At 36.5% G+C, this 26,324-nt stretch overlaps 1 protein-coding gene across 7 annotated transcripts in view; it reads right to left on the reverse strand.

The window, feature by feature from the left end:
• The window catches only part of STIL (STIL centriolar assembly protein), a 54,295-nt gene that overhangs the window by 16,505 nt on the left and 11,466 nt on the right, over positions 1-26,324 (reverse strand). For 5 of the 7 annotated variants that reach the window (XM_036351244.1, XM_036351245.1, XM_036351242.1 and 2 more), the window contains exons 3-12: positions 23,713-23,820; positions 21,212-21,324; positions 20,721-20,908; positions 20,068-20,315; positions 16,906-16,989; positions 14,749-14,835; positions 10,225-10,375; positions 6,218-6,327; positions 5,030-5,144; positions 2,931-3,899 (exon numbers count right to left, since the gene is read on the reverse strand). In XM_036351244.1, coding sequence (XP_036207137.1) covers positions 2,931-3,899; positions 5,030-5,144; positions 6,218-6,327; positions 10,225-10,375; positions 14,749-14,835; positions 16,906-16,989; positions 20,068-20,315; positions 20,721-20,908; positions 21,212-21,324; positions 23,713-23,820 — 2,173 coding nt within the window. Of the gene's footprint in view, positions 1-2,930; positions 3,900-5,029; positions 5,145-6,217; positions 6,328-8,491; positions 8,771-10,224; positions 10,376-14,748; positions 14,836-16,905; positions 16,990-20,067; positions 20,316-20,720; positions 20,909-21,211; positions 21,325-23,712; positions 23,821-26,324 lie in introns of those variants that run through there. The other 2 variants (XM_036351249.1, XM_036351246.1) reach the window with 2 other exon arrangements.

Below are 26,324 nucleotides of genomic sequence, written 5' to 3' on the forward strand. Positions count from 1 at the left end.
TCTATGTTTTTTTAGTATATTTATGAAGTTTATATTCATCAATCCCCCCAAAATCTCTATACCCATTAGCAGTCTCTCTCTGTAGCCCTGGCAACCAGAAATTTTTGTCTCTATAGATTTACTTATTCTGGATATTTCATATACACACAACCATACAATATGTGGCCTTATTATCTTAATTTTTCACTTAGCATAATGTTTTCAAAGTTCATTCATGCTATAGTATCTATCAATACTTTATTCCTTTTGATGGATGAATAATATCCCATTGCATGTATACGTCACATTGTGTTTATCCATTCATTAGTTGATTGATATTTAGGGTGTTTTTCATTTTGGGCTATTATAAATAATGTTGTTATGACATTTATATACAATTTTTTGTGTGAATATTTATTTTTGATATATACTTAAGAGTGGAAGAGCCTCCCTTTCTAAACAATGTGATTTTCTACTTCCCTATAAGTTATACTATTGTGCTCATCTCACCTCATTAATTTTAGGTTAACTTTATTAGTATAGAAAAGTAAGTATTATTAATTAATTGTTAAAATCAGTAGAACTTTAAACTGCATTAATACAAAATAGTTTATGTACTTTTAGGAGATAAACTAGCTGTAATTTGCTGAGTACTTACTATAGCCAGGTCCTACACTAAGTATTTATATAAATATATAAAAGCCCAAGTGACCGAACGACTGAACGACCACTCACTATGATGTGCACTGACCACCAGGGAGCAGACGCTCAATGCAAGAGCTGCCCCCTGGTGGTCAGTGCGCTCCCATAGCCAACCTCCCACTGTCCCTCCCTCTGGCTGACCAACCGCCTTCGGCCCCTCCCCTTGGCGGAACTCCCACTGCCCCAATCCGCCCCGATTGTTGGCCAGGCCGAGGAACCCCACCCATGCACAAATTCATGCACTGGGCCTCTAGTACATGTATAATACACATGAGTACATGTAATAGCAAACACTACTCAAAATTTACAGATGATAAAGTGAGGTTTAGAGAAATCACCTATGAAACACTGTGTAGGACACTGATTATAAAGCTATAGTGATTAAATTGAATGGTATTGGTGCTAGAATAGATAGGCAGATCAACAGAGCAGAATACAGCACCAAAATAGATGTAAACACATGATACTTTCATCATACAATACAAACACATTTCTAAATCATTAAAAAAAATATATTATTCAATATATTTATATGGGGCCAGACATCTGATATGAAAAATACATATCTCGCCGGGCCAGTGTGGCTCAGTGGTTGATCATCAACCTGAGTTGTGGATTTGCTCCCCACTCTTAGATGGGCACATGCAGGAGGCAACCAATCAATGTGTCTCTCTCTCTTGATGTTTCTTTCTTTCTTTCTCTCTCTCTCTCTCTCTCTCCCCATCCCTCCCTCAATGGAAAAAATATCCTCAAGTGAGGATTAATAACAAAAAATTCACATGAGCAAAATATTACATGTATTTAGCATAGAAGCATTTTTTATATCACATTTTATATTATCCAAGTATAGTGATTCAGATAATTGAGATTAGAGCCAGTAATCTATAATTTACATTTTGATTATATAAATCCCAATTAACTGAGATTTTTAGCCTCTAAGTTCGTAAATTTGCAAAATGTCATTATCTTTTGGTTTTGTAAAATGCAAACACTATGATTCCAATTTTATAAAACAGATTAAAAAAAAATCCCACATGTATATATGCCCATTATACTTATATTTGCATAATTACAGGATCATGGGGAAAAAAATGAAGTATATTTTGGGCTGTTCCCATTTGCACTGGTGTGTGGGGGAAAGAAAGGAAGGAATGATTTGGGGTAGGTATGCGGAAGAGGGCTGTCAGTAAGAAAAGGAAAAAAGGCAATACTTAAAGACTCGACTGTGCAAGAATATCATTAAAAGACTAAGAACTTTGCCATAAAGACCAGAGGAAAGGAAACTTTCAGAATAAAATGAGTGGAACAAGCCTACTATAGATACTAATACACTAAAGAGGTTCTAAAACTCTTCTCTTAGGGTTAAGTATACATACTATATAGGGTTCACAAACTAGAGCTGTATCAGAATACATTGTGCAGCCCTTATACAGGGTGGGGTAAAAGTAGCTTTACAGTTGTGAGTACGTGCAACAAAGAGTTTATTCTTGTATTATTATTTTACACTGGGGGTGGAGGGGTGCCCCTCAGCCCAGCCTGCACCCTCTCCAATCTGGGACCCCTCGGGGGATGTCCGACTGCCAGTAGTAGGACATCCCTCTCACAATCCAGGACTGCTGGCTCCCGATCGCTCGCCTGCCTGCCTGATTGCCCCTAACCGCTTCTGCCTGCCAGTCTGATCACCCCCTAATAACTCCCCTGCCAGTCTGATTGACACCTAACTGCTTCCCTGCCAGCCCGATCGCCCCCAACTACCCTCCCCTGCCGGCCATCTTGTGACCACATGGGGCGGCCATCTTGTGAGGGCATGATGGTCAATTTGCATATTACCTCTTTATTATATAGGATATGAGCAATTGTAAACCTACTTTTGCCCTACCCTGTATTTAGTTGTCTATAAGAATTTAGTAAGGTATATAGGCTTTTCATTAGAAGCAAAAAATGAAAAGAAAAATACAATTATGTTGTAGGTTAGGATACGCACAAAACAGAAAAATGAAGGCTTGTTTTCTAGTCCTGATTCTACTCCCAATTAGCAATGTGTCATTAGGTAAGTTATTTTCTCTCTCTAATCCTCATTTTACTTATCTGTAAAACAAGGGCCAGAATTCAGTTTCCAGGGCTCCTTCTAGTTCTGACATTCTACAATTCCACTCCATAACATATAATTACTGAAGAGTTGCTGGTTATTTTTCAGAAACCACTTTAATACCAGAAATTTTAAAGAACTAAGAAAGCTCCCAGCAAACCTGTGCCTGAAGTAGTCTCAGCTGTCTGTCTTGTTCTGTGAGGAACCTATATGCATCTGGAGATAGTCCCATCATTCCATTATCTGACTCAGTCTTGGGTGTGTGCATGCACACTGCACAAGGCTGCAGGTTATAGGAGTCCACATGTGAAGGTAGTCTTGCTACAGGCGACGGCTCTACATTGCTGTGGGGAGAGCAACCACCCATGCTTCCTTGAGGTCTCAAGGCTACAGGACTACTTGAAGAATAGAATGCATTATGACACAGAGCTGGACATCCACTTGGGTGAAATAATGTATGCTTTTGAAGTGCTTCAGACTGGAGGTCTTGAACGGATCCTACGGTATTCATTCCTTGCCAAGAATTTATTGGATTATACCGAATATGGCCATGATGCTGACAACAAGTGCAAACATTTGTGGAATAGTAAGATGGTGCTGGAGGAGTAGGTATCTGAAATTCCATTGGTTTTCCTGAATTATGAGGTAAAAAAGTAAAATTGTGTGGGTGGGACTGTGGGGCATGAGAAGACTGCCTGGAATCAAATGTGGAAGCTCTTATTGAATACTCTTCTTTGTGTGCATTTCCAGAAGAAACTGTTTGAAGCTTTTCAGATGCATTAGAAGGTGGCCCGTTAAGAGAAGACGGTTTAACACTGTTCCTTATCTGGGTGTTCTCATTCTGGCAAGTAGCGAGCTGTTGAATTTTGCAGTGTCTCAAGGAAGTAGTGCCCTGGCTTAATTGATTTGGAAGCCCTTTCAAGGAAGGCTCTCCAACTTCAGCTTCTGGACTGTGTTTCTCATCATAAAGCTGGGATTGCAGTGGTTCCAAGTGTTCAGACTGGTTAATCAACAAAGGAGGATTTTCATTATTCACCATTTCCAAAGGATTAGGCAGAGGGTTTGAGTCAATGAAATTGTTATCCAACACAAGTGAAAGTTCTGGAACTGATGGTTGGATCTTAGAAACCTGTACATGAGAAAAAAAATGAAATAGGAAAAGTATTTCTTAGGAAAAAGACATATGCTTCTCTTTTCTTAGACCAGTATTTCCCAAATTATATACAGTTACTTATCAAAAAGGGTTTATTCTTTATGTAGAATATTTTCTGGGCATCTTCTATGTGCTAGGCACAGTAATACAATTGTGAGCAAAATAAACAAGGTGCTTGCCTGAAAAGAATGAAACTAAGCATCTCACAAACTTATATAATGATGGAACTCCTTTTACTGGGACACTGATTAACATTGCTCAGGTCACAGATCACAGTATGAGAAACTATTCTACAATAGATGTTTTTACTCTTTCTGCAAAAAAATTATCACAAGCAAAATCCTTCAACAGATTTAGTAGCAAATAATGTTTCTGAATCTTGAATAACAAGGAATCTTCCAATAAATATTTCAGGATATTTCCCCACTCAGCAAAATTACTGTTATTTTTTTACTGATACCAACTGAAAAGAGTTGGAAGAGAGCAGGAAAGAGTAAACAAAATATTCACTGTGCTAAATTTGGTTATAACTTGATATTGCTTTAAAAAAATCTTTCCCATTCCTTTTCCTTCTAATAAGCCATTAATCCAAGTAAAGCACAACAACTATAAAATAACCCACTGGTTGGCTGCAATAAAAAAATTATGGCAGGAGATATTAGCAATCTCCAAAAGCAAACAGCATGTTTTCTCAGAATACGGTAGAAAGGCCCAATGTCAAGCTTTAGTGATATAGCATGGAATGTTGAGAAAATATGTTTGAGATATTTTAATATGGGTTAAAAGCACCAGATTCTGAAACCAAACCTTCTGAATCAGAATTCCAGTTTTACTACTTACTAGCTATGTAACACTCGGCAAGTAACTTAACCAATCTGTGTCTCAATTTTCTCTGGAAATAATATGTACTTATGACACATGTATCTACATAAAATAATTATATTTACCTGTGAAGAATATATATAGATATAGCCACATACATATAGGTAGACATATCTTAGAATAAAATTTCAATAAGTTTTAGGTTGCATTACTGAGTGCTTTAACATGAAGAGACTTTTAGGTTTCTAACCACCAAGGTGAGTACTTTTTAAGTTCAGTGATACCTTCTGACTCACTGGATGAGGACTAGGAACTGGTCTTGGAGAAAGATCTTCATCTTCAACACCAGAGTCGTGATCATTGACTGGCATTTTCCCTGGAGATAACTTTTGGGCAGACCTAAAGAGTAGAGGGGAAATAAGAAAAAGTCTTCAGTAATCTAGTGTTTGTTCTTTCTTTTTGAAGTTGAAGAAAGTGCGTTCGTAACCCACAGTCATACCTGGATCATTTAACTTCGGGTCTGACAACCACAGATTATTTTATTTTTCAGGTCTATGTTAGTTGCCCAGGACAGCTGGCCCAATCAGACTCATGCTTAATAAAATATCCCTTTGCCTGAATATGGCATATTTACTAGTAACCTAGTTATTCTTAATGTTACAAGAAATCAAAAGTTACTGAGCATCTTTTGTTTAACCACTTGGAGGAATGTAGAAATAAATAAAGCATAGCACCTGCCATCAAAAACTTTATAATCTTGTGATAAATATGTATTCACTGTCTTAAACACACCAAAGAATGACATGGAGAATACAGAATGATATGCCATACACCTCAGTGCAGCATGGATATGACACAGAGAGCCAGTGCCCTGAACAGGGTAAAGAGATAGATCGCTTTGCAGCAGGAACCTACTGTCAAAGACCAAGATGCAAATTAAAACACTGCCAAAGACCAAGATGCAGATTAAAACACCTCAGCAGACAGCGGGCAGCATGGATCGATGATATACTGACCCCCAACGTCACAAACTGTTATTTAATTAATATTCCCCAAGTGTATTTGCTTTAAAAGTTTTAAAACAAACTATTTCTTTTTCAGTAGAGAAATTATTTTTGTATAGTAGTTTATCTGATAGGCCCAAGTTTTAAAACTACAAGGAAGGGAAGAAACAAGCAAAAGGCAAACTAACCAAAAACAGGATGCTTCTTCCTAAGTAAGATAACTGCTTGACAAGTATTTTTCCCCTTTATGTAAAAAATCAACTCAAATAAGAACCATATTAGAGCTGCCACTTCATTAAAATTATCATCCAACTACTGAGTATGAAGGAATGCATTTAAAGCAAAAACATATATGATACATAAGATATACAGTTTCATCAGAAATAATTGGGGAGTTAATTTAATTACTCATTAAAAACTAATGAAAATAACTTCAAAGTACAAAGATAATAAAAGTGTATCATTTACCTCTTAATTGAAAGATTCTTACAAACTTTGTTGAAAAACTCTGTTTCTGCATTTTGGCTTTTAGCACTCAGTTCAAAATGTATTGGATTCTTGTCAGAAGGTTCAACATTCTGAAATAAAGTAGGTCATATTTTGAGATGTGTAATTTGACATGTATAACACCAGAGAATTCTATTTACTAGGTGTACCAATTAATAATGGCAGATTTAGTAATCAAAGAAAACATAATTTCAAGAGAAACATCAAAAGTGCTTTATTCAAAGTAATGTCCATCGCTAGCTACACATCTCCCCCATCTTTCAGGTAATTTGTGGATACCACCCCAATAGAACTTTTGTTTTGAGGCAAACCATTCAGAGACCCAATTTTCCATTTCTTCGTATGTTTTGAAGTGCTGCTCAGAAAGTGCGTGTGCCATCTATCAAAACAAGTGGTAATCTGAAGGAGCAAGGTCTGGTGAATACAGCGGGTGGGTTAATACTTCCCAGGCAAGATCTTTTAACATGTCTTTAACTGGTTTTGAAATGTGTGATGGTGCGTTATCATGAAGCAAAATTACTTTGCCATGTCTTCTGGCCCATTCTGGTCGTTTTACGATCAAAGTGTGGTTCAAATTGATTATTTGTTGTCGGTAGCGATCAGTATTAATGGTTTTACCTGGTTTTAGAAGCTCATAATACACCACACCTTCCTGATCCCACCAAACGCAGAGCGTTGTCTTCTTTCTGAAGTGATTTGGCCTTGCAGTCGATGTTGATGGTTGACCTGGATCAACCCATGATTTTGTGCATTTGGGATTCTCAAAATAAATCCATTTTTCATCGCCAGTCACAATTCGATACAAAAAAGACTTTCTTTCGTGCTGCTGAAGCAACATTTTACTCATGACTTTTCGGTTTTCCATTTGTCTTTCGTTCAATTGAAGTGGCACCCATTTTCCTTCCTTTAAAATCTTTCCCATTGCTTGTTAATGATCGGAAATTGTTTGCTGAGCAATGTTTAATCTTTCTGCAAGTTGTTTTTGAGTTTGACACACATCTTCATCAATAATGCTTGTAATTATTGGTCTTCAAACTTTTTCGGTTGACCTGGGCGTTCTTTGTCTTTCACATTGAAATCATCACTTTTAAAGCATTTAAACCAGCGTTCACAAGTATCTTGAGATGGAGCATGTTCACCATAACTTCCCAAAATGTATAACTTTTTCTTCAAAATAATGAATTATAACTTCCTGCAAATGCTTTTTTTGGGCACGAAATTCGACATTTCTAAGTGTAAAAATATCTATGATGTTAACACCTTCAGCAAATTTGACATATTAAGTTTTGAAGCCTGCTGTCAATACAACAAAACAGCATATATATATCAAATTGCATATATATCAACATATGTGTAACTCCATCTATTGAAAAAAATCTGCATTATTAACTGGTATACCTAGTAGATGAAAAGTAGCTCTGAATCACTGGGGAGAGGGAGATTTCTGATTTCTATAACTGCAACCTTTTATTTAAAAAAAGCATTTTATTGAGATACTAGAGGCCCAGTGCATGAAATTCATGAATGGGTGCAGTCCCTAGGTCTGGCTGGTGATCCAAGTGCAAGCATCTGGAATGGAAGGGCAGGTCCCAGCTGACCTCTGGGCCCTGGGCAGCACCTGGGTCCCCGGGCCCCTGCGTGCCCCCCCCTCCGCCTGAGTCACAGCGCCTGAGTTCCATGCGAAGATGCGGTGAGCGGAGATGCGGTGAGTGCAGCCGCATGTAGAGGGCTGGGGAGCAGCATGGGCCTCTGGGCTGCCCAGTGGCGCCGCCGAGCAGGCAGCATGCTCTCTCTTGGCCAGCCTCGCAGACCAGCTCCTGCACGAACCCACGGGGTGCCCAGCTCACCCAGAAGAGGCCATGCGGGTGCAGGGTGGGCTCCTTGCGGGTGCCCAGCACCTGAGCACGGGGCCTTCCCCAGCGCACGAGCCCTGGCATCCTGGGGGAGGGTAGCAGGGGAAGTGAGAGTGAGCTCGGAGGACACCCCGCATTCTCACTGCACCTCCGTCCCCGTCACCGCCCCCCCCCCCCCCCCCCCCCAGGTAGCCAGCGAGAGGTCACAGTGCACCGCCAATGCCCGCCATGTTCCGCGCCACCCCCGGTGGTCAGCCCACATCATAGCAAGCAGTCAAACTCCCGGTCTGAGGGGAAAATTTGCATATTAGGCTTTTATTATATAGGATAACTGACATTTAACATTAGTTTCAGGGTACAACATAGACTCGATATTTGTATATATTATGAAATGCTCACTACAGTAATTGTATTAACACCTATTATCATATAGATAATAGATGTGAAGTACAATTTTTGTTTTCTTATGATGAGAACATTTAAGATCTACTCTCTTAGCAACTTTCAAATATAACTGACTCTTAAGCAAAATAGGGGCTAGGGATGCCAACATCCCAAGCAGGAAAATACACATATAACAATAGTTGGACCTCTGGCATACCCAGATTCCCAACCTCAGAGTTGACCCTTGAACAGTGTGGGTTTGAACTGCGCTGGTCAACTGAAAATAAATAAATAAATAAATAAATAAATAAATAAATACATACATACATACATAAATGAATAAATAGTATACAATATAGTAATTATAATCATCAGGCTGTACATTACATCTCTAGAACCTACTTATTTTATAGCTGGAAGTTTTTACCTTTATAGTACCTTCACCCATTTCTCTCACCTTCCTAACTCCACCTCTGGCAACCACCAATCTGTTCTCTGTAGTTACGTTTTATTTTTTTATATTCCACATATAAATGATATCATATGCTATTTGTCTTTCTCTGCCTATTTCTTAGCATATGCCTTCATGCTAAGTGACAAGTGGCAAAATTTTCTTGTTTTTAATGTCTGAATAATATTCCATTATATATAAGTACCATGTTTTCTTTATTCATTCACCTATTGATGGACACTTAGGGTTGCTTCCATGCCTCAGCTATTGTAAATAATGCTGCAGTGAACATGGGGGTGCAGTTATCTTTTTGAATTAGTGTTTTCATTTCCTCCAGATAAATACCCAGCAGTGAAACTGCTGGATCGCATAGTAGTTCTGTTTTTATGTAACTACCTCTTTTATACTGTCCATGTCCCTGCTACAAAAGTAAAGTATTAATCACCTGTATTATATAACTCCCTCAATAAACAGGGATTCAGTTAAAAGGGTAACTTTAAACTGATACAACCTAAAGAATAAAATGAGTAAATGATGTTTCTAAAATAGAAATAAATAAGATTTTAAGATAATTATATTTACAATTAAAATGCAAAAATTTAACTAATAAACTGATACAACCTATAAATAAAATAAAATCAGGCACAAAATAAGATCTGAGTGAAAACACATGGTTATTCAGTTACTCAATATTTTTTGTAATAAAATGCAGAATTTTTTTATTATTGATCTGAGATCTAGAACTAATCATTTTACTGAAAAGTGGTTTTTGAATGTTTTTACAAAATGACACATATGTATTTTTATGTACTTATTAGATACAGCAACAAAATATTCTGATTTTTGGGATTATATACTAGTGTGATTAACACTGACTTTTAAGTGTGAGAAACCATCAGTTACACCCCTATATTTTAAAAGTAATAATTAGGACAAAGAAAACACTAAAATTACAAATTAACTCTCCATATCATAAAATGATACAACATATAAATTATTGATATCGTGTTCAAAGGTTTTAGGGAGAAAAAAAGGCAAGCTATTCTGTGGATAACCTTTGACCCCGTATTATAATTTAGTTCTGGAAATATGACCTAAAGTTAATGAAGCAAAATTAACCATAAATGAATAAAGTAATATTTAGTAAGACTGATTATAAATACACAAAGCCTAATAGTTACTTTGGATATTGGGCTTAAACTGACAATACGCAAAAAAAAAAAAACACACCCTGACAACATGCAACTCTAAACAATCATTAATCAAATCAAATCACTTACTTTAAAAAGATGTAATGTTTCCTTGCTGGTTAGTAGCTGGAACTGAAGGTCAGGTAACCTGCCATCGCAAGGGAGGCATTCATAAAACTCAGGATCCTTATGTGTCACAGAATATAGAACTATAATAAAATTTCCAGATTCTGAAAAAACCCTGGATGAAAAAATGTCATTTAATTAAAATTTACTGAGGATAACAAGAGTATACTCAAAGAACTCTATATGAATTTCTCAATCTAGTTAATAGACTGACTAAAATTTTTGGGAGAAAACTGGGGAGCAAATTCATGTTTACTTTTTAATGCTATTAATTTATAATTTCATTGATTTTTTTCTAAGAGAGAGGAGGGTGAGGGAGGAAGGGGTAGAGGGGAGGGTGAGAAAGAATAAGAGAGAGAATAGGAGAGGGAGAAAGAAAAAGAGAGGGAGAGAGAGAGTAACACTGATTTGTCATCTCACTTATTTATGCATTTATTGGTTGATTCTTGCATGTGCCCTGACTAGGGATCAAACCTGAAACCTTGGCATATTGGGACAATGTTCTAACCAGTGGAGCTACCTGGCCAGGGCAATTTTTAATTTTTAAATACTTTTTATTATGAAAAAAAAAATGTCTTGTAAAAACTTCAAACAAGACAAGAATATAAAATAGAAAATGAAAACTACCCCACTCCAGTCTTCAGTTTAGTATATATCCTTCCAGATTTTCTCCTAGGCATACAAGGACATTTTATACAATTTAACAAAAACGAGTCCATACGATACACATGACTTGCAACTGCTATTTCTTATTTAACTATCCTGGATTTCTTTCCATGTCACTATTCAATATTACACCTCAGGCATCCTTATTCTTTTTTTAGCAACTACCAGTATTATGATTTTAGATATGCCATTATTGATTTTCCTAGACTTTATTTACAATGTTTCACTATTATAAACACATATAAAGTGAACATTTACTTTTTTACTACATAACAAAAAGTCATCAAGAGTCTTTAAAATATATACTAAAACCAACTATTTAATAATACCTTCAGTAGTTGTCCCTAGTTTATAAAATGTTAAAAGAAGAAATAGTTTGGGGATATATTACACTACAAACAAAACAAAGCAGCGAAGGCTGGAGTGGCAGACTGCTTATTCTGCCCAACTTCTTTCTCTGGGGTTAGCCAAGATCACTGATCAGAATGCTCTAAAGTACCTAAGCTACGCTAAGCAGTGCTGACTCCTCTCTGTTTGCAGTAATTAAAGAATTCAAGTATTAAAGAAATTACTTAATGCTTCAGACTGAACACATACTGAGCCTCAAAATTAATTTTACTGAGCATTTACTGTCAGTAAGAACTTAAAGCAAGCCCAGTCACTGACAAATAACTGTAAAAATACACTAAAATGAACGTTTCTTTTATTGCAAATAAAACTATCTTGTAAAGTTAAAAATAAAAGGTAAAAAGTAGAACTTTAAAAGCATCTGAAGAAAGCACAAGAGATTTTTTTTCACTTTAATAAATACTCCTGGAGTGGGCAAATCCTTTCTAAGTAAGATAGGAAAAAAATTTATAAATATGACTTTTTTTTTTAAAAAAGTCTGTTTAAAAAAAACATCATTAACCAAAGTTAAGTCAAATGACAAGCAGGAGGGAAAAAAGTTTTGCCATATAAATATAAATATTATTTCTCTACATATTTTACATATATAGGGTGTCCTAAAAAAATGTATATCAACTTTAATAGCCATTAGCTAAATTATGAAAATGAAATGTATTTTAATAAACACTGCCTTTATAATTATCCAAAGTGTGTGTATCCATACATGGCAGTCTTTTTGAAGGGCAATTTAGCATTGTATACCAAAATTTAAAATTACACTCTTTGACCAGAAAGAACACTTTTAGGAATTTATTCTACAAATACATACATACATACATGTACACATACACAGTCAAGCACTGCTTAATGATAGGGACACATGCTAAGAAATGCATTGTTAGGCTATTTCACTGTTGTGTGAACATCACTGAGTGTACTTACACAGACCTAGATGGTATAACCTACTACACACCTGGGCTATATGATATACCATAGTCTATGTGCGGTTAGTTGTTGACCAAAATGTTGTTATGTGGAACATGACTAAATAGAGTGAGAAAAAGGTAGTGAGCTCTTTCAAAGCAATGTGAAAAAATTCACAATCCAAGAGAATAATGGCAGGAGACATGAATAAAAAGTTCCCAGAAGGTGGTTATAAAACATTGGAAAAGATCATTACCATTACCACCTCCCCTTTCCCTCACTCCTCTCCAGCCACACTGGCTTCCTTGCTGTTCCTTTAAGATGCAAGGTGAGGCCTGGCCGGGTCTCAATTGGTTGGAACATCAACCTGTACACCAAAAGGTTGCGGGTTCAATTCTCAGTCAGGGCACATACCCAGGTTGTGGGTTCGATCCCCTGTTAGGGAGGCAACTGATGGATGTTTCTCTCTCACATCAGTTTCTCTCCCCACCTCCCCGCAACTTCCTCTCTCTCTAAAATCAATAAAAACATATCCTCAGGTAAAGATTTAAAAAAAAAAAAAAGATACAAGGTGAGGTTCCACCATGGTCTTTGGACTTAATGTATCCCCTGCCTCGGACTGCCCCAGGCAGCCAAATGGCTTACTCCCTCACCTCAAGTCTTTGCCTGCCTGTCTACCCTATATAAAATTGTTACTCTTTACCTACCACTACCATCCAGATACACAACATCCTCCTCGCCAGCTTATTTTTCTCCACAACTCATCACCTTGTTAAATATTGTTTGTTTTACTTATATGTTCTATTTACTGTCTATATCTACAGGGTCTTCATTTTGCTTCCTGCCTCATTCCCAATATCATGTACAGTACTGGGTCCGTAGTAGGAGCTCACTAAGTATTTGTTCCACAGTGTTAGTGAGGGGAGGGAGAAGACATGTACCCTCAAACACTGTTAGAAGAATTATAAATTAGCAGTCTTCTGTTTTATTTTATTTTTTTAAATATATTTTTTTTTATTGATTTCAGAGAGGAAGGGAGAGAGATAGATAGAAACATCAGTGATGAGAGAGAATCACCGACTGGCTGCCCCCTGCACGCCCTCTACTAGGGGGCATCAAGCCCACAACCCAGGCATGTGCCCTTGGCCGAAATCGAACCTGGGACCCTTTAGTCCACAGGCCAACACTATCCAGTGAGCAAAACCGGCTAGGGCAGTCTTCTTTTTTAAAGTTTCTTTATTATACTTGATTTCAAAGAGGAAGGAAGAGGGAGAGGTAGAAACAAGAGAATCACTGAGCGGCTGCCTCCTGTACAACCCACACTGGGGATTGAGCCTGCAACGCAGGCATGTGCCCTGATCGGGAATCAAATCTCCTGGTTCATAGGTTGACTCTCAACTACTGAGCCAAGCTGGCGGGACAATAAATTGGCAGTCTTTCTGAAGGGCAAATTAGCATTGTCTACCAAAATTTAAAATTATACTCTTTGACCAGAAAGACCACTTTTAGGAATTTATTCTACAAATATTCCAAGATATGCACACAAAGATAAATGCAAAAAGGACAAGTTTTTAAAATGTGGTATATATTATTTACTATTCAGTTTTAAAATGTGTTAAATCTGTACATGCTAATATGTAATGATCTACAAAGAATAATGATATAGAGAAAAAAGCAATATACAGAAAAAAATGGTATGCTCCCATTTGTGATTTAATTTTTATAGGCCAGCGGATTGTGCACTGCATGTTAGAGGAAGGAATCACAAAATACTATTTTAATAGTGATTGTCTCTGGGGATAGGGTCTGGTGGAATGCAGTAGAAGATATTTTTATTGTGTATCTTAATTTATGTCTGTCTGATTTATTACTATATATTTGCATAAAGTTTTTTCCAAAGTGTATCATAGCCACCCAAGGTAGACAGAAACACACCATGGAATTTTCATTTAATAGAAGAAGAAGGCAAGAGGCAAAGAGTGGTATCCTCAGGTGAGAATTTAAAAAATTTTGTACAAAGTAACAAAATTAAATGAGGTGAGGTTAGAAATAAAGTGTCCCTATTAATTTCAATGCCTGTACTTTAGTTCCAGGAAGAAAATCAAACATTTCCTCTCAAATATTTCTTAGAGTGCTAGTAGTATCACTGTGTAACTTAATAAAACACTTGTAACAAATTCAAATTCATTTCAGCCATTTCACTAAAAATTAATCTCTTTATTTATAAAATAGAAAGCTAGAATAGATGATGTCTAGGGTTTCCCCCCACTCCTAAAAAGTGTATCTTTTGTGTTACAGTTCTGAGGTTAGGCAAGTAAATTCCTTCTTATTTCCAAATATAGTGCGACCTCACCTTGGTATTATTCCTATTTAATATAAAGTTTGTTTTTCTAATGTGCTTGTTCTTCTGGTTTATAAGTATTATAAAAGGTTAGGCTTCGCATGAATTTTAAGATCAATAAAATATGAATGGAGGAAAAGATCAAAATAAAATACCACAATATCACTTGCCTTTCTTGAATAGAGGAATTGAACATGTATCGCAAGCAGCAAGCCCACACCTGAGGACTATAGATATGCATAATGCCAGAGAGCCATCTAAAAAAAAAAAAAAGAAATAAAAAACTGTAGTCATTTACAAATTGATGCTTAATATACTTTAGATTATGTTGTTAGGGTAATATGGCAGAGATTCTTGGCATTCACCAGCAATACGTTAAAGACTCATAAATAAGAAATCTGCCGAAACCGGTTTGGCTCAGTGGATAGAGCATCGGCTTTCGGACTGAAAGGTCCCAGGTTCGATTCCGGTCAAGGGCATGTACATGGGTTGCGGGCACATCCCCCAGTGGGAGATGTGCAGGAGGCAGCTGATCGATGTTCCTCTCTCATCGATGTTTCTAACTCTCTATCTCTCTCCCTTCCTCTCTGTGAAAAATCAATAAAATATATTTAAAAAAAAAAAAAAAAAAAAAAGAAATCTATGAACACTAGACCATGATAATAATTAAGAGAGAGAATAGGTACAAATATATAAATAGAGAGCTTCTTTCTCTCAGTCCTTTTCCATCTGAGATGAAGGGAAAATGGTGGGAGAGAAAATGGTTAACAAGCCCAAAATAATAGTTACTGAGAGGATTAAATACTGTAACATACATAGGTAGCCTGAAACATAAAAGGCTCTTAATAAATATTCATTTAGTGAGAAAGAAAAGTACCATATGTTTTCACTCATATGTAGAATCTAATGAACAAAATACACTAACAAACAAGAAAAACAGACTCATATATATAGAAAACAGACTGACAGCTGTCAGAGGGGAGAGGGGTTGGTGGACTGGGTGAAAAAGGTGAAGGGATTAAAGCAAAAAAACCCACACAAACTCTTAGACCAGTGGTTCTCAACCTTGAGTGCACATTTGAATCACCTGGGAATCTTTTTAAAATCCTGATTTCTGGGCCCCATCCTCCAGAAATTCTGTTTCTTTGTCACTAATGTTGTGGCCCCACCCCATAACAAAGAAACAGAATTTCCGGAGGATGAGGCCCAGAAATCAGGATTTTAAAAAGTTTCCCAGGTGATTCTAATGTGCAGCCAAGGTTGAGAACCACTGTCTTAGACAAAAGTATGATGATTACCAGAGGGAAAGGGGGAATGAGGGAGGTATAAGAGGGCACAGGGGACAAATGGTGATGGAAGGAGACTTGACTTGGGTGGTAAACACACAATATACAGATGATGTATAATAGAATTGTACACCTGCAGCCTATATAATCGTATTAACCAATGTCACCCCAATAAATTCAATTAAAAAATATTCACTTAGCATCAAAGGCCCATAGCCAATAGCAGAAGCAAAGCAAACAGAATTAAGCAGATTTCATGACCCACAGGACATTTGTGTATTCTCGTTTTTAAATTTTGCACATACTATTTCCTCACATGGGTTCCCTCCTCACCAATCCTCCCTTCCATGATCCAAACACTTAAAGGTTCAGCTCAAGAGTGCTTTCTCTAAGAAAATGTCCACATCATCCCTCTTACAAGTACTAATAATGCTTACTATTGATATGTTGCTCATTTCATAGCAAATCATATACTTTCTTATTATTTCTCTCTATGCATGAATATTTGAATATTTTACCACCTCGCCTTGATTATAAATCTCTTGAGGAGCTTTAAATCTTAATACAGCACCAAACATAATACTATACATATGATAAGCACTCAATAAATATGGAATATAAATTTCTGACTGAATAATTTGTTTAAATGTCATTAATCACTAACTCAAAAGAGAAAACCATTAACATTTTAGGGGGAGTTCTAAAAAATTGCTCAACAATGAATTTAAAGTGTTATTCTAGCCCTGTGTTCTTCAACGTGCCTTAAGGACGAGGAGTAAAGTTAAAGAAACCGTGCTCCAACGCTTTGACTTCAACCAAAAGAGCCCAACTTTATGTTTTATACATTGAAGTTCTTCCTAAGATTGGACAAAAACCTTGTTTTAACTGATTCTGCTATTAAAATAAGAAAGCTTAAGAATCATTGGCTGTTGTGGCTTTATAAGGTAATCTAACTATTAATTACATACTCATAGTATGTTTATCATACACATTTGAACACATATGTGACTGAAAAGGTTTCATAAATAATGCAACACTTACATTCCCACTAATGGTAGAGAATAAACTTTGGGATCAGATTCCAGCAAAAGTAACAATTTGCGTGTTTCATCCATGGTAAGATATCTAAACAGAAAACATTCATGTAAAAACAATTGTAAGTATGTACTTTTTACCTTTAAAAGAGATCATCTGAATGCTGAAGCACATTTTAGGCAGGGGAGATAATTCAAATGAATAATTTCTTTCACACACATGTACACAAAGAAAACAGTTCAAAGTATAAAAAAGTACTCCAGTAAGAGATTAAAGATATTCAATATCTTAAAATTCAATCTATTAAAATGGTCATTGAAAATTACACACCCTTTAAAAAGGCTTTGCTCCAAAAATGTCAACTTATTTTAATAAAAAGTATTAAGATCAAGGCTAACAATTTCAGAACCATATAGGCTTCCCAGGGAGAAGTGAATTTTCTTTTACGGTAAGTGTTCAAACATCTAGGTGACTTGATAAGACTGCAACAGATGTAACTTCTCACTGAAGGAAGTTGAATTAGGTGAGATATAGTCAACCTTCATGTACTATAGTCCTCCAACCACTATCACAGAACTTTGGAACTATCATGATAGAACTCAAAAGTTCACTAGTCTCTAAGAGGATATAATATATTTATACTTTGTTATTATGTTTATTACTTACAGTAAGTTTTAAGGATATGAATAACTACAGTAGAATTGTGGCAAGTGAATTTTATTGGTATGGCATTAAAATACAAAAATTAAAACAATGCTATTTGTGATATTAAGTCTCAATAGTCTACTGAGTATATATTTAATTGCTATAATAACTCTAAAACACAAAGATAACGAATTTATCAGCCCATGTGACAAGATGATTAAGCCTGAGTTGTCAGGGGATTTATCGGTGACACACTTACACATATTTTGTAAGCTCTTCTGCCTTGCTTACCTGATAAATTCCTACTCTCTAAAGAACCAGCTCAGGTTTTCCATGATTTTCTCAGGCAATTCACACATACCTTCCTGCTTCCCCCACACTGTACATAAAACCCTATTATCTTCACCCACATCATGTTTACACATTAATATACTTAATGGACAATAAGTATGCCTTTTAAAAATCCATTTAATCCCAGTGCCTAACATAATACCTATTCCACAATGGATTCTAATAAATTAGGGTAAACGAATGTGGTCAAGGAAAAGGGCAAATGTCATAAAATTAATATATTTTATAGAAAATAAGGGGCAAGGAGAATGGAAAATTAGAATATTGAACATCATGAGTTACTGGTAGCATGCCAAGGGGTCACAGAAGGATTATTTAGAGAAAGGTAATTCACTAGTAGGTGGGCATGGGTACTAAGGATAATAAATTAATATTTTTGTTAATTAACACAAATTCCCATGTCCCAACTTTACTCCTCCAAGAAAATTACTTTTTTGTTTTTGTTTTTTATTAATCTTCTCCCAAGGATATTTTTCCATTGCTTTTCAGAAAGAGTGCAAGAGTGGAAAGGAGGGAGGGGGAGAGAGACACATCAACATGAGGAAGATGCATACAGTGGTTGCCTCCCACACTCACCCCAAGTGGGACTGGGGATGGAAACTGCAATCCAGTGCCTTTGACTGGGAATCAAACCCGAGACCCTTTGGTCCTCGGGCCAACGGTCTAACCGCTGCTCAGTTGCTCACACCGGCCAGGACACTCCATGTAAATTAAACATTACACTTAATTCAGACATTTTTATCACCATCACATTTAACCATTCCATGATTCTGGAATATACCAACACTTTTTTTTTTTTTATGCCACTCCAACCAGAAAGGTCAGCATGTGGGACTCAAAATGGGATCTTTCTTGCTGTTCTAGGAACCCTCTGAAAAGGAAATCCTCCCTTCTCCTTATCCTCTTTTGAAGAGGCATTTTTTTTTCGAGAATAAGACTTGGAGTTGAGTGTACCTTGGCAAACATTTCTGACTCTAGAGACCTAACAGGAACTAGGGTGGAGTCTAGTGGGAAAGGAAGCCAGAAGTGAACTGCTTAGACTTTAAAGCAGAGGGTGCTTACATTGTCTAATCTAGCTCCGTAGACAATGGGTAAAGAAAGTAGATGAGGATTCAGGGAAGCGGCCCTGCTGAGGAGCAGAAAGCATGCAATTTGGCTTACATTTCCTAAGAAACTAAGAGTGCTGATAGGAAGCTGGAGAGGATACTGCTCCAGCTATGTGAGGAAACTCCACCCTCAAGTGGTTGACAATTTGGTAAGCAAAAGTACTAGAAATTATTATTTATCTCCTTTCTCTATCTGCAATGCTCATTATTAATAATTAAATGATTTAATCATGAAGGAATTCTAAAGCCTCTTTTAGGTTCATAATCACTACTAAAGTCAAGGAGGAAAAAAGACAAAGTAAAAAAAAGATGACCTAAAACCTAGGCAAAATACAAGGAATAAAATGGTATTATAGAGAATAATTTTCCCTGTATTTTCAAACCATAGAATACTGCCAATTTTAATATAATTTTTACCAATTTTTTGGGTATGGTAGGCACAACTCTTTGAAAGAAAACTATACTCAGCAAAAAATTAATAACTCCATTTTCATCTTCCCTGGTTATTTATCTAGCACTGCAGATCTCTGGCATGTAAACTGACTACACAATTATTTCATACTAGAGCCCCGGTACACAAAGATTCATGCACTCGGAGGGGGTCCCTCAGCCTGGCCTGCGTCCTCTCGCAGTCCGGGACCCCTCAGGGGATGTCTGACTGATGGCTTAGGCCCACTCTCTGGTGGATCAGGTCTAAGCTGGCAGTCAGATATCCCCCTGGCAGCCCAGGAGCCCTCAGGGGATGTCCAACTAATGGCTTAGGGATGCCTCAGAGGCGAAGGTGGAGGTGGGAGAGGCTCCTGCCACCGCCGCTGCACTGGCCAGCCATGAGCCGGCTTCTGGCTGAGCTGTGTTTCCCCTGTGGAAGCGAACTGACCACCAGAGGGCAGCTCTTGCCTTGAGTGTCTGCCCCCTGGTGGTTAGTGCGCATCATAGTGACTAGTTGTTCTGCTGTTAGGGTCAATTTGCATATTACCCTTTTATTACATAGGATTATATGCATATCATGAAAATATACTAATGTGACCAACATTTAAAATTTTAGATTAATAGATCTTTTACTTACCCATATTTATAGATACCTTGAACTTGAGAAATGTTCAGATTACTGCTCAAGTTTCTTGCCAGAGCTGTAGGAATAATGGAGATTGGCTTCACCGGTACACATTTAAAGGTATTTGCTAGAGTTACTGCTGCCCAGTGTAAGTCAAAATCCACATTGTCCAAACTCTCGTTGGAAGTGATATGAGCTCTTAGGGAAAGCAGTTTACTACAATCCAAGGAATCTTTGCTACGTACATGGTGCTGCAGAGCCTGAGGAATCAACATTATACAATTATTTTAAAATTATACAATTAACATTTCCTCTTTTCAGAAACTTTCAATGACTCTACATGACCCATATGACAAAGTTCAAATTCATTAACCTGGCAGGTAAAGCTCTCTATAATCTGGCCAAACTAATATTCCAGTCTGCCTGCACACAAATCCAGCAGAAATCTATACCAGTAAAATCACCCTGAGCACATACTGCACTTAGCTATCCTGGTCACACTGCTTCCTCTTCTGGAATGCTACCCATATTACCTATCTAGGATTTAATTGCATTTTAGGTCAACAAATTATTATGAATACTTAGTAAATATGTATTTATTAAAATACAACATAGTTTGATTCTTGTATTCAATTAAGAATAATCAAGTTGTCAACAAATCTCACCTTAAAAGCTGAACTGAAGTCATCTGCATTGTGAACTATTATTTCTTTTGAACAAAGTCCATTAGTTTGGACTTTGCACGGAATCACAAAGTCCCCAGGAAGAGAAGCAGTAGGGGTTCTTTCAGAGCATCCAGGTACTTCTCGACCAGGATCAAAGCGATCTACTGTTAATATCACACTTTCTTCATCTAAAATACAAAAATAGCAATTATTACTTAGCATGCCAACTAAAAATGTGAAACCAAGCAAGCAAGCATACATTATAACAAAACACTGTATTCATACTAATGGTAACACTAAACTCTTAGCATACACATATATTTTTCCACCTGACCAGACTGTGAATTCTGTGATGAATAGTGTCAACTTTTACTCTTTTTCATCACTGGCATACAGCAAAGAACATAGCACAAAATACATTATAATAATTGGCTAGATCAGTAAACATAAACTCTATTATAGTAATAAAAATAATTTTAAAAGTATATTACCTTCATCTACTGTGAGAGAACCAAGTAAAAAACATGGCAAGTTCTTTTTATTCTGCTTAGCATGTCGACAAGCAAGTCGGATTGTCTTCTCAGTTACCACAAGCTTTGGATTTCTGAAAAACAACAAATCTTTTATAAAGGTAGTGGATCTGATATCCTAAAACACTCTCCTGCCATGAAATGCTGCCTGAAATATAACTCACATCTTTAAAAATGTACAGAAAAATCATTGTCAGAAAATCCCAAGGTCAAAGGCAGGGCATAGGGAGGGCTGCCTGGAAATCAGAACTACAATAAGCAGACACTGAGGTTCTATCTGTTCTCCAGGCACTTGCTAACTTTTATAAATCAGAACAGGGGATGAGAAACTATGAGGCTAGCCTCCTTTTTTTGCAAAATTTGACTGAAATAGTCACATCCATTGTTTTCTTATTATCTAGTATGAATGAATATAAAATATATACATTATCCAAATGTTTAAAGAAATATAAAAGGAACTAAAATATGAGCAAGGAATAAGATACTATTAAAAATACTAGCCCTGCCCTAGCTGGTTTGGCTCAGTGAATAGAGTGTCGGCCTGTGGATTGAAGGTTCCCAGGTTCGATTCCAGTCAAGGGCATGCATGTACCTTGGTTGCAGGCACATCCCAGTAGGGGGTGTGCAGGAGGCAGTTGATCGATGTTTCTCTCTCATCGATGTTTCTAACTCTTATCCCTCTCCCTGCCTCTCTGCGAAAAATCAATAAAAAAAAAAAAAAAAAAAAATACTAGCCCTGATGGTTTGCTCAGTGGTTAGAGCATCAAGCCATGGATTGTTAGGTCCTGGGTTCGATTCCGGTCGAGGGCATGTACCTTGGTTGCAGGCTCGATCCCCAGTAGGGGGCATGCAGAAGGCAGCTGATCGATGTTTCTCTCTCATCAATGTTTCTAACTCTCTCTCTCCCTTCCTCTCTGTAAAAAAAAAAATCAATAAAAATATATTTAAATATATATATATATACATATATATACATATATATGTATTTTAAAAAAAATACTGACCAATTTGAGAAAAAAAACATAAAAAACTTGCAGACTTAAGAACAGAATCAATTAAAAACTCAGAGTAGTATATAATCAACTGGGGATAGGTACACAAATGTTTATTATTCTATAAACTATACATATCCTATATAATAAAAGGCTAATATGCAAATTGTCCCCTTGACCAGGAGTTCAACTGGGAGACTGACCAGGGGGCGGGGCCGGACAGCCAACTGCCCATGGCCCCACCCCCGCCATCAGCTTGATTGGGGCGGGCCGGCCAGATCCCACCCGTTCAGGAATTTGTACACCGGGCCTCTAGTATATTATAAACAGTCTTTCACATACTGGTATCCTATACTCCCATGTTTAAAAAACCTAAATGAACAGGTTAGATGGCAACTAAGCACAGCAACAAAGAAAATTAGTAGAGTTGAAGAACAAAAGGAATTACTCAAAATGTAGCACAGAAAGATAATAGAAAATATAAACAATGAGAAAAGAATGAACAAGCCTAACAAATATTTAACTGAATTTCTCCAAGACTGTTTCTGTCAGATACCACCTTTCTCTTAAATACTCTTTGACTTGTATCTTCCATTTAGTTCCTCTATTCAGTAGATCATCAAATGCTATAAACTGTTTCTTCAAAACCACCTTGTTTCATTCTTTCCTCTTGATCTCAATAGTCCTCTAAACCCTTATAATAGCTACTATTTATTGAATACTTCCTATGTTCCAGGCACTGTGCTGACTGATTCTTTACAGAGTGACTCATTTAATCCTTATGAGAATACTATGAAACAAGTATCATCATCCCCATCTTATAAATAAGGAAACTGATCCTTAGCTACTTTACTGAGGTCACATAAATAAGAAATAGTAAAATTAGGATTTGACCCTCTAAACAGTCTGATTCTCCTTAAACCAATATGGCATAAATCTATGTTTCTTATATAACAGCAAAACCATCTCACAGCTAGGCTAACTCTAAGTTTTCCCTACTATGATCCATCCTTAAAATTCTGCTTTTAACAAGTAACCCCCTTATATAAAAAATTATCAATGGATCTCTATTTTCTAACACTTAAGCCTAAGTTTCTGTCTTTCTTTCAAGAACCTGGCCATATTTATGGTATTACATATCCCTTCTAATATTGTCTAATCACTCAAAATCAATTCAATCTTTTAATGCTATACAAAGACATCATGCTGAATTGAAGCATTATGAAAAATCCTTTCAGTTTTTATTATTTAGTCTCTTTTGAATTCTTATAATACTTAGAACTTTAGGTTTGCAGACTATTTAAACAGAAATTATTTCTCAAAAGCATGAAGAATATATTTAAGAAGCAGCAGAAGGGAAGAAATTCTGAATAGGAAAGTAAAAAAAAAAATTAGTCAGAGTAATCAATGTTGCCTTAAACATTGTTTTGACTCCTGTTTTTAGGAATTGAAAAGAGAAACATCTTATACCTGTAGTAATTAAGATGTAAATGGATGAAATCTCCAATTGGCATTGGGTTCCAAAGTGCACATTTTGATGGAGGAAAGTAAAATGGTACCATCCTGCTTGAAGAAAACCTTAAAAGAAAATTTTCAAATCAAAGAACAATGAAAAGCAAACTTAGAAACTTTATAAGAAACAGTTTAACTTTATATGATGAAGATTTGCAGATTACTTTTGTTATTTTAGAAGAGTTGAAAGTATTTTTAAGAAGTAAAAGAGCCCTAACCGGTTTGGCTCAGTGGATCAAGCGTCAGCCTGCGGACTCAAGGATCCCAGGTTCGATTCCGGTCAAGGGCATGTACCCTGGTTGCGGGCACATCACCAGTGGGGAATATGCAGGAGGCAGCTGATCGATGTTTCTCTCTCATCGATGTTTCTAACTCTCTATCCCTCTCCCTTCCTCTCTGTAAAAAATCAATAAAATATATTTAAAAAAAAAAAGTAAAAGAAAAAAATCACTTGTAACTACTATCAAGAGAAGCAGCACTATAAATTTAGGTATTGCTTTTTTCTTATGCATACATAACTTTATATACATACAAGTTTTTTTAAAAAGAACCAGAAGTACTAATCATATAAAATCCTCTTTTAATAACAGAAAAACAGTATAAGCCATGACTAGGAGGTCACAATTTGATTCCTGGTCAGGGCACATGCCCAGGGTTGCAGGCTCCATCCCCAGTCGGGGGTGTGCAGGAGGCAGCCAATCAATGATTCTCTCTCATCACCGATGTTTCTCTCTCTCTCCCTTCCTCTCTGAAACCAATAAAAATATATTAAAAAGAAAAGAAAAAGGTCTGAAGACTGCCCTGGCTGGGTGGTTCAGTTGGTTGGAGCCTGTACGCCAAAAGGTTGTGGGTTTGATTCCCTGTCAGGGCACATCATGTTTCTCGCTTCCTCTAAAATCAATATATCCTCCAGAGAGGATTTTTTAAAAAGTCTGGAGGTCACCTGTTTAGGTCTGAAACCTAGCTTCAAAATTTGCTAGCTGTGTGAACTTCATCAAGTTATTTAATGTCTGTGTGCCTCAGTTTCCTCACCTGTTAAACAGCATAATATCAGTATTCTAGAAAAAGTCCTGGCTTATTATAAATATTAATGTTAGGTATTTCTTTTTGCTCTCAGTAGTCCATAGTACCTTTGAAGCCCAATCTACACTACCTCAGGTTTACTTCACCGCAGTATAGAGGAAGTCACATCAGGTTTAAATCCTGGCTATACCACTTACCAATTGTATAACTTTAGCTTGGTTAACCTCTCTAGGCTATAGTTTCCTCATTTAAGAAAAAAAAAGAGGAAGATAATAATAGTACTTACAATTCATAAGTTTCTTGTGAAAAGTAATTAAGAATAATGCACACTAAGCACTTGGCATGGCAAGATTTTAATAAATGTTGTTAGTTTTTTGCTTATTCTGAGGTATACACTTAGACTTTGGAGGCAGGGGAGACAAAAGCACCCTTAAATTGGGTGAAAAAATTTGCATGTATGTATATAAAAACTTTTTCTCATGAAATGAAATTCATGGCTACCAGCTATTTAAAGCAGTTTGTAACTTCAAAATAATTCAAAATTACTGTCCTAAAATCTATAGATTACTGAAAACCAGAGGTTTTACTAAACCAACCAACCAACCAACCAACAGAAAACTAGAGTTGAATATTATTTTTAAAAACACACACAAAAATACTAGAATTGAATATGCCAGGAATAATCAGTTTAAAACACATAGATATACTATTTTACCAAGTATATAAGGAATAAATTTGACCCAAAAATAAGTTAGCAAAGAGAACTGTGGACAAATTTTCAAAGAATAAGAGATGGCAGTAGAACAGAAGGGCCAAAAATAAGCGAAAGACATATGATAGCCTCTTTGGGTCACGTTTCCATTGTCTTCATCATGAACATCTGGCATAAAGAAAGGTAATACAGAGACTAAAGGTCACTCATGGATGCAATTCTAGCTTAGAAGAAAAAAAAAAATCACTTGTCAGCACTAATTGTTCTTCCCTAAGGGAAAAAAAGAACAATAAATGATCCAAAGAAGCAAATAACAGTCAATTTGCATGGTCCCCTTAGTACTGACAGACTGAGAAAACTGGAGACAGGTGGCAAGCTCCTCCTTCCTACTCCACATGAGTGGAAAAAGGCTTAGGGACATTTAAGGAAACTAGGTATCTCCAATGTGAAAATTTTCCCAAGGAATTAGGGTTTAGAAGAAGCAAGGAACCCAACCACTTTCCCACTTGTCTAGGATATAAATAAATTTTTAGCCTTAAGAGTTTAGGTACTATTTTCTATCAGTAAAATGATCCTCTGTGAAACTAAAATAAGGGAAGGAGGGAATAAGACTAAAATTTACCAAGTGCCTACTATATCCAGACCCTTTAGTAATCTTATTTAAACCTTCACAAAAAATCTTCTGTTAGAAAGAAATTACTTATCCCCAATTTACAGATGAGGAAACTGAGGCTTAGAGAAGTTAATTAATTTGATCAAAGTCATCCACTTAATAAATGGCAGAGCTGAAATACAGACTCAGATTTTCCTGATTCTAGTTTTTTCCCCCTTCTAT

The sequence above is a fragment of the Myotis myotis genome, unplaced genomic scaffold (genome assembly GCF_014108235.1).
Source record: "Myotis myotis isolate mMyoMyo1 unplaced genomic scaffold, mMyoMyo1.p scaffold_m19_p_2, whole genome shotgun sequence".
In the NCBI taxonomy this organism is placed as follows: Eukaryota; Metazoa; Chordata; class Mammalia; order Chiroptera; family Vespertilionidae; genus Myotis; species Myotis myotis.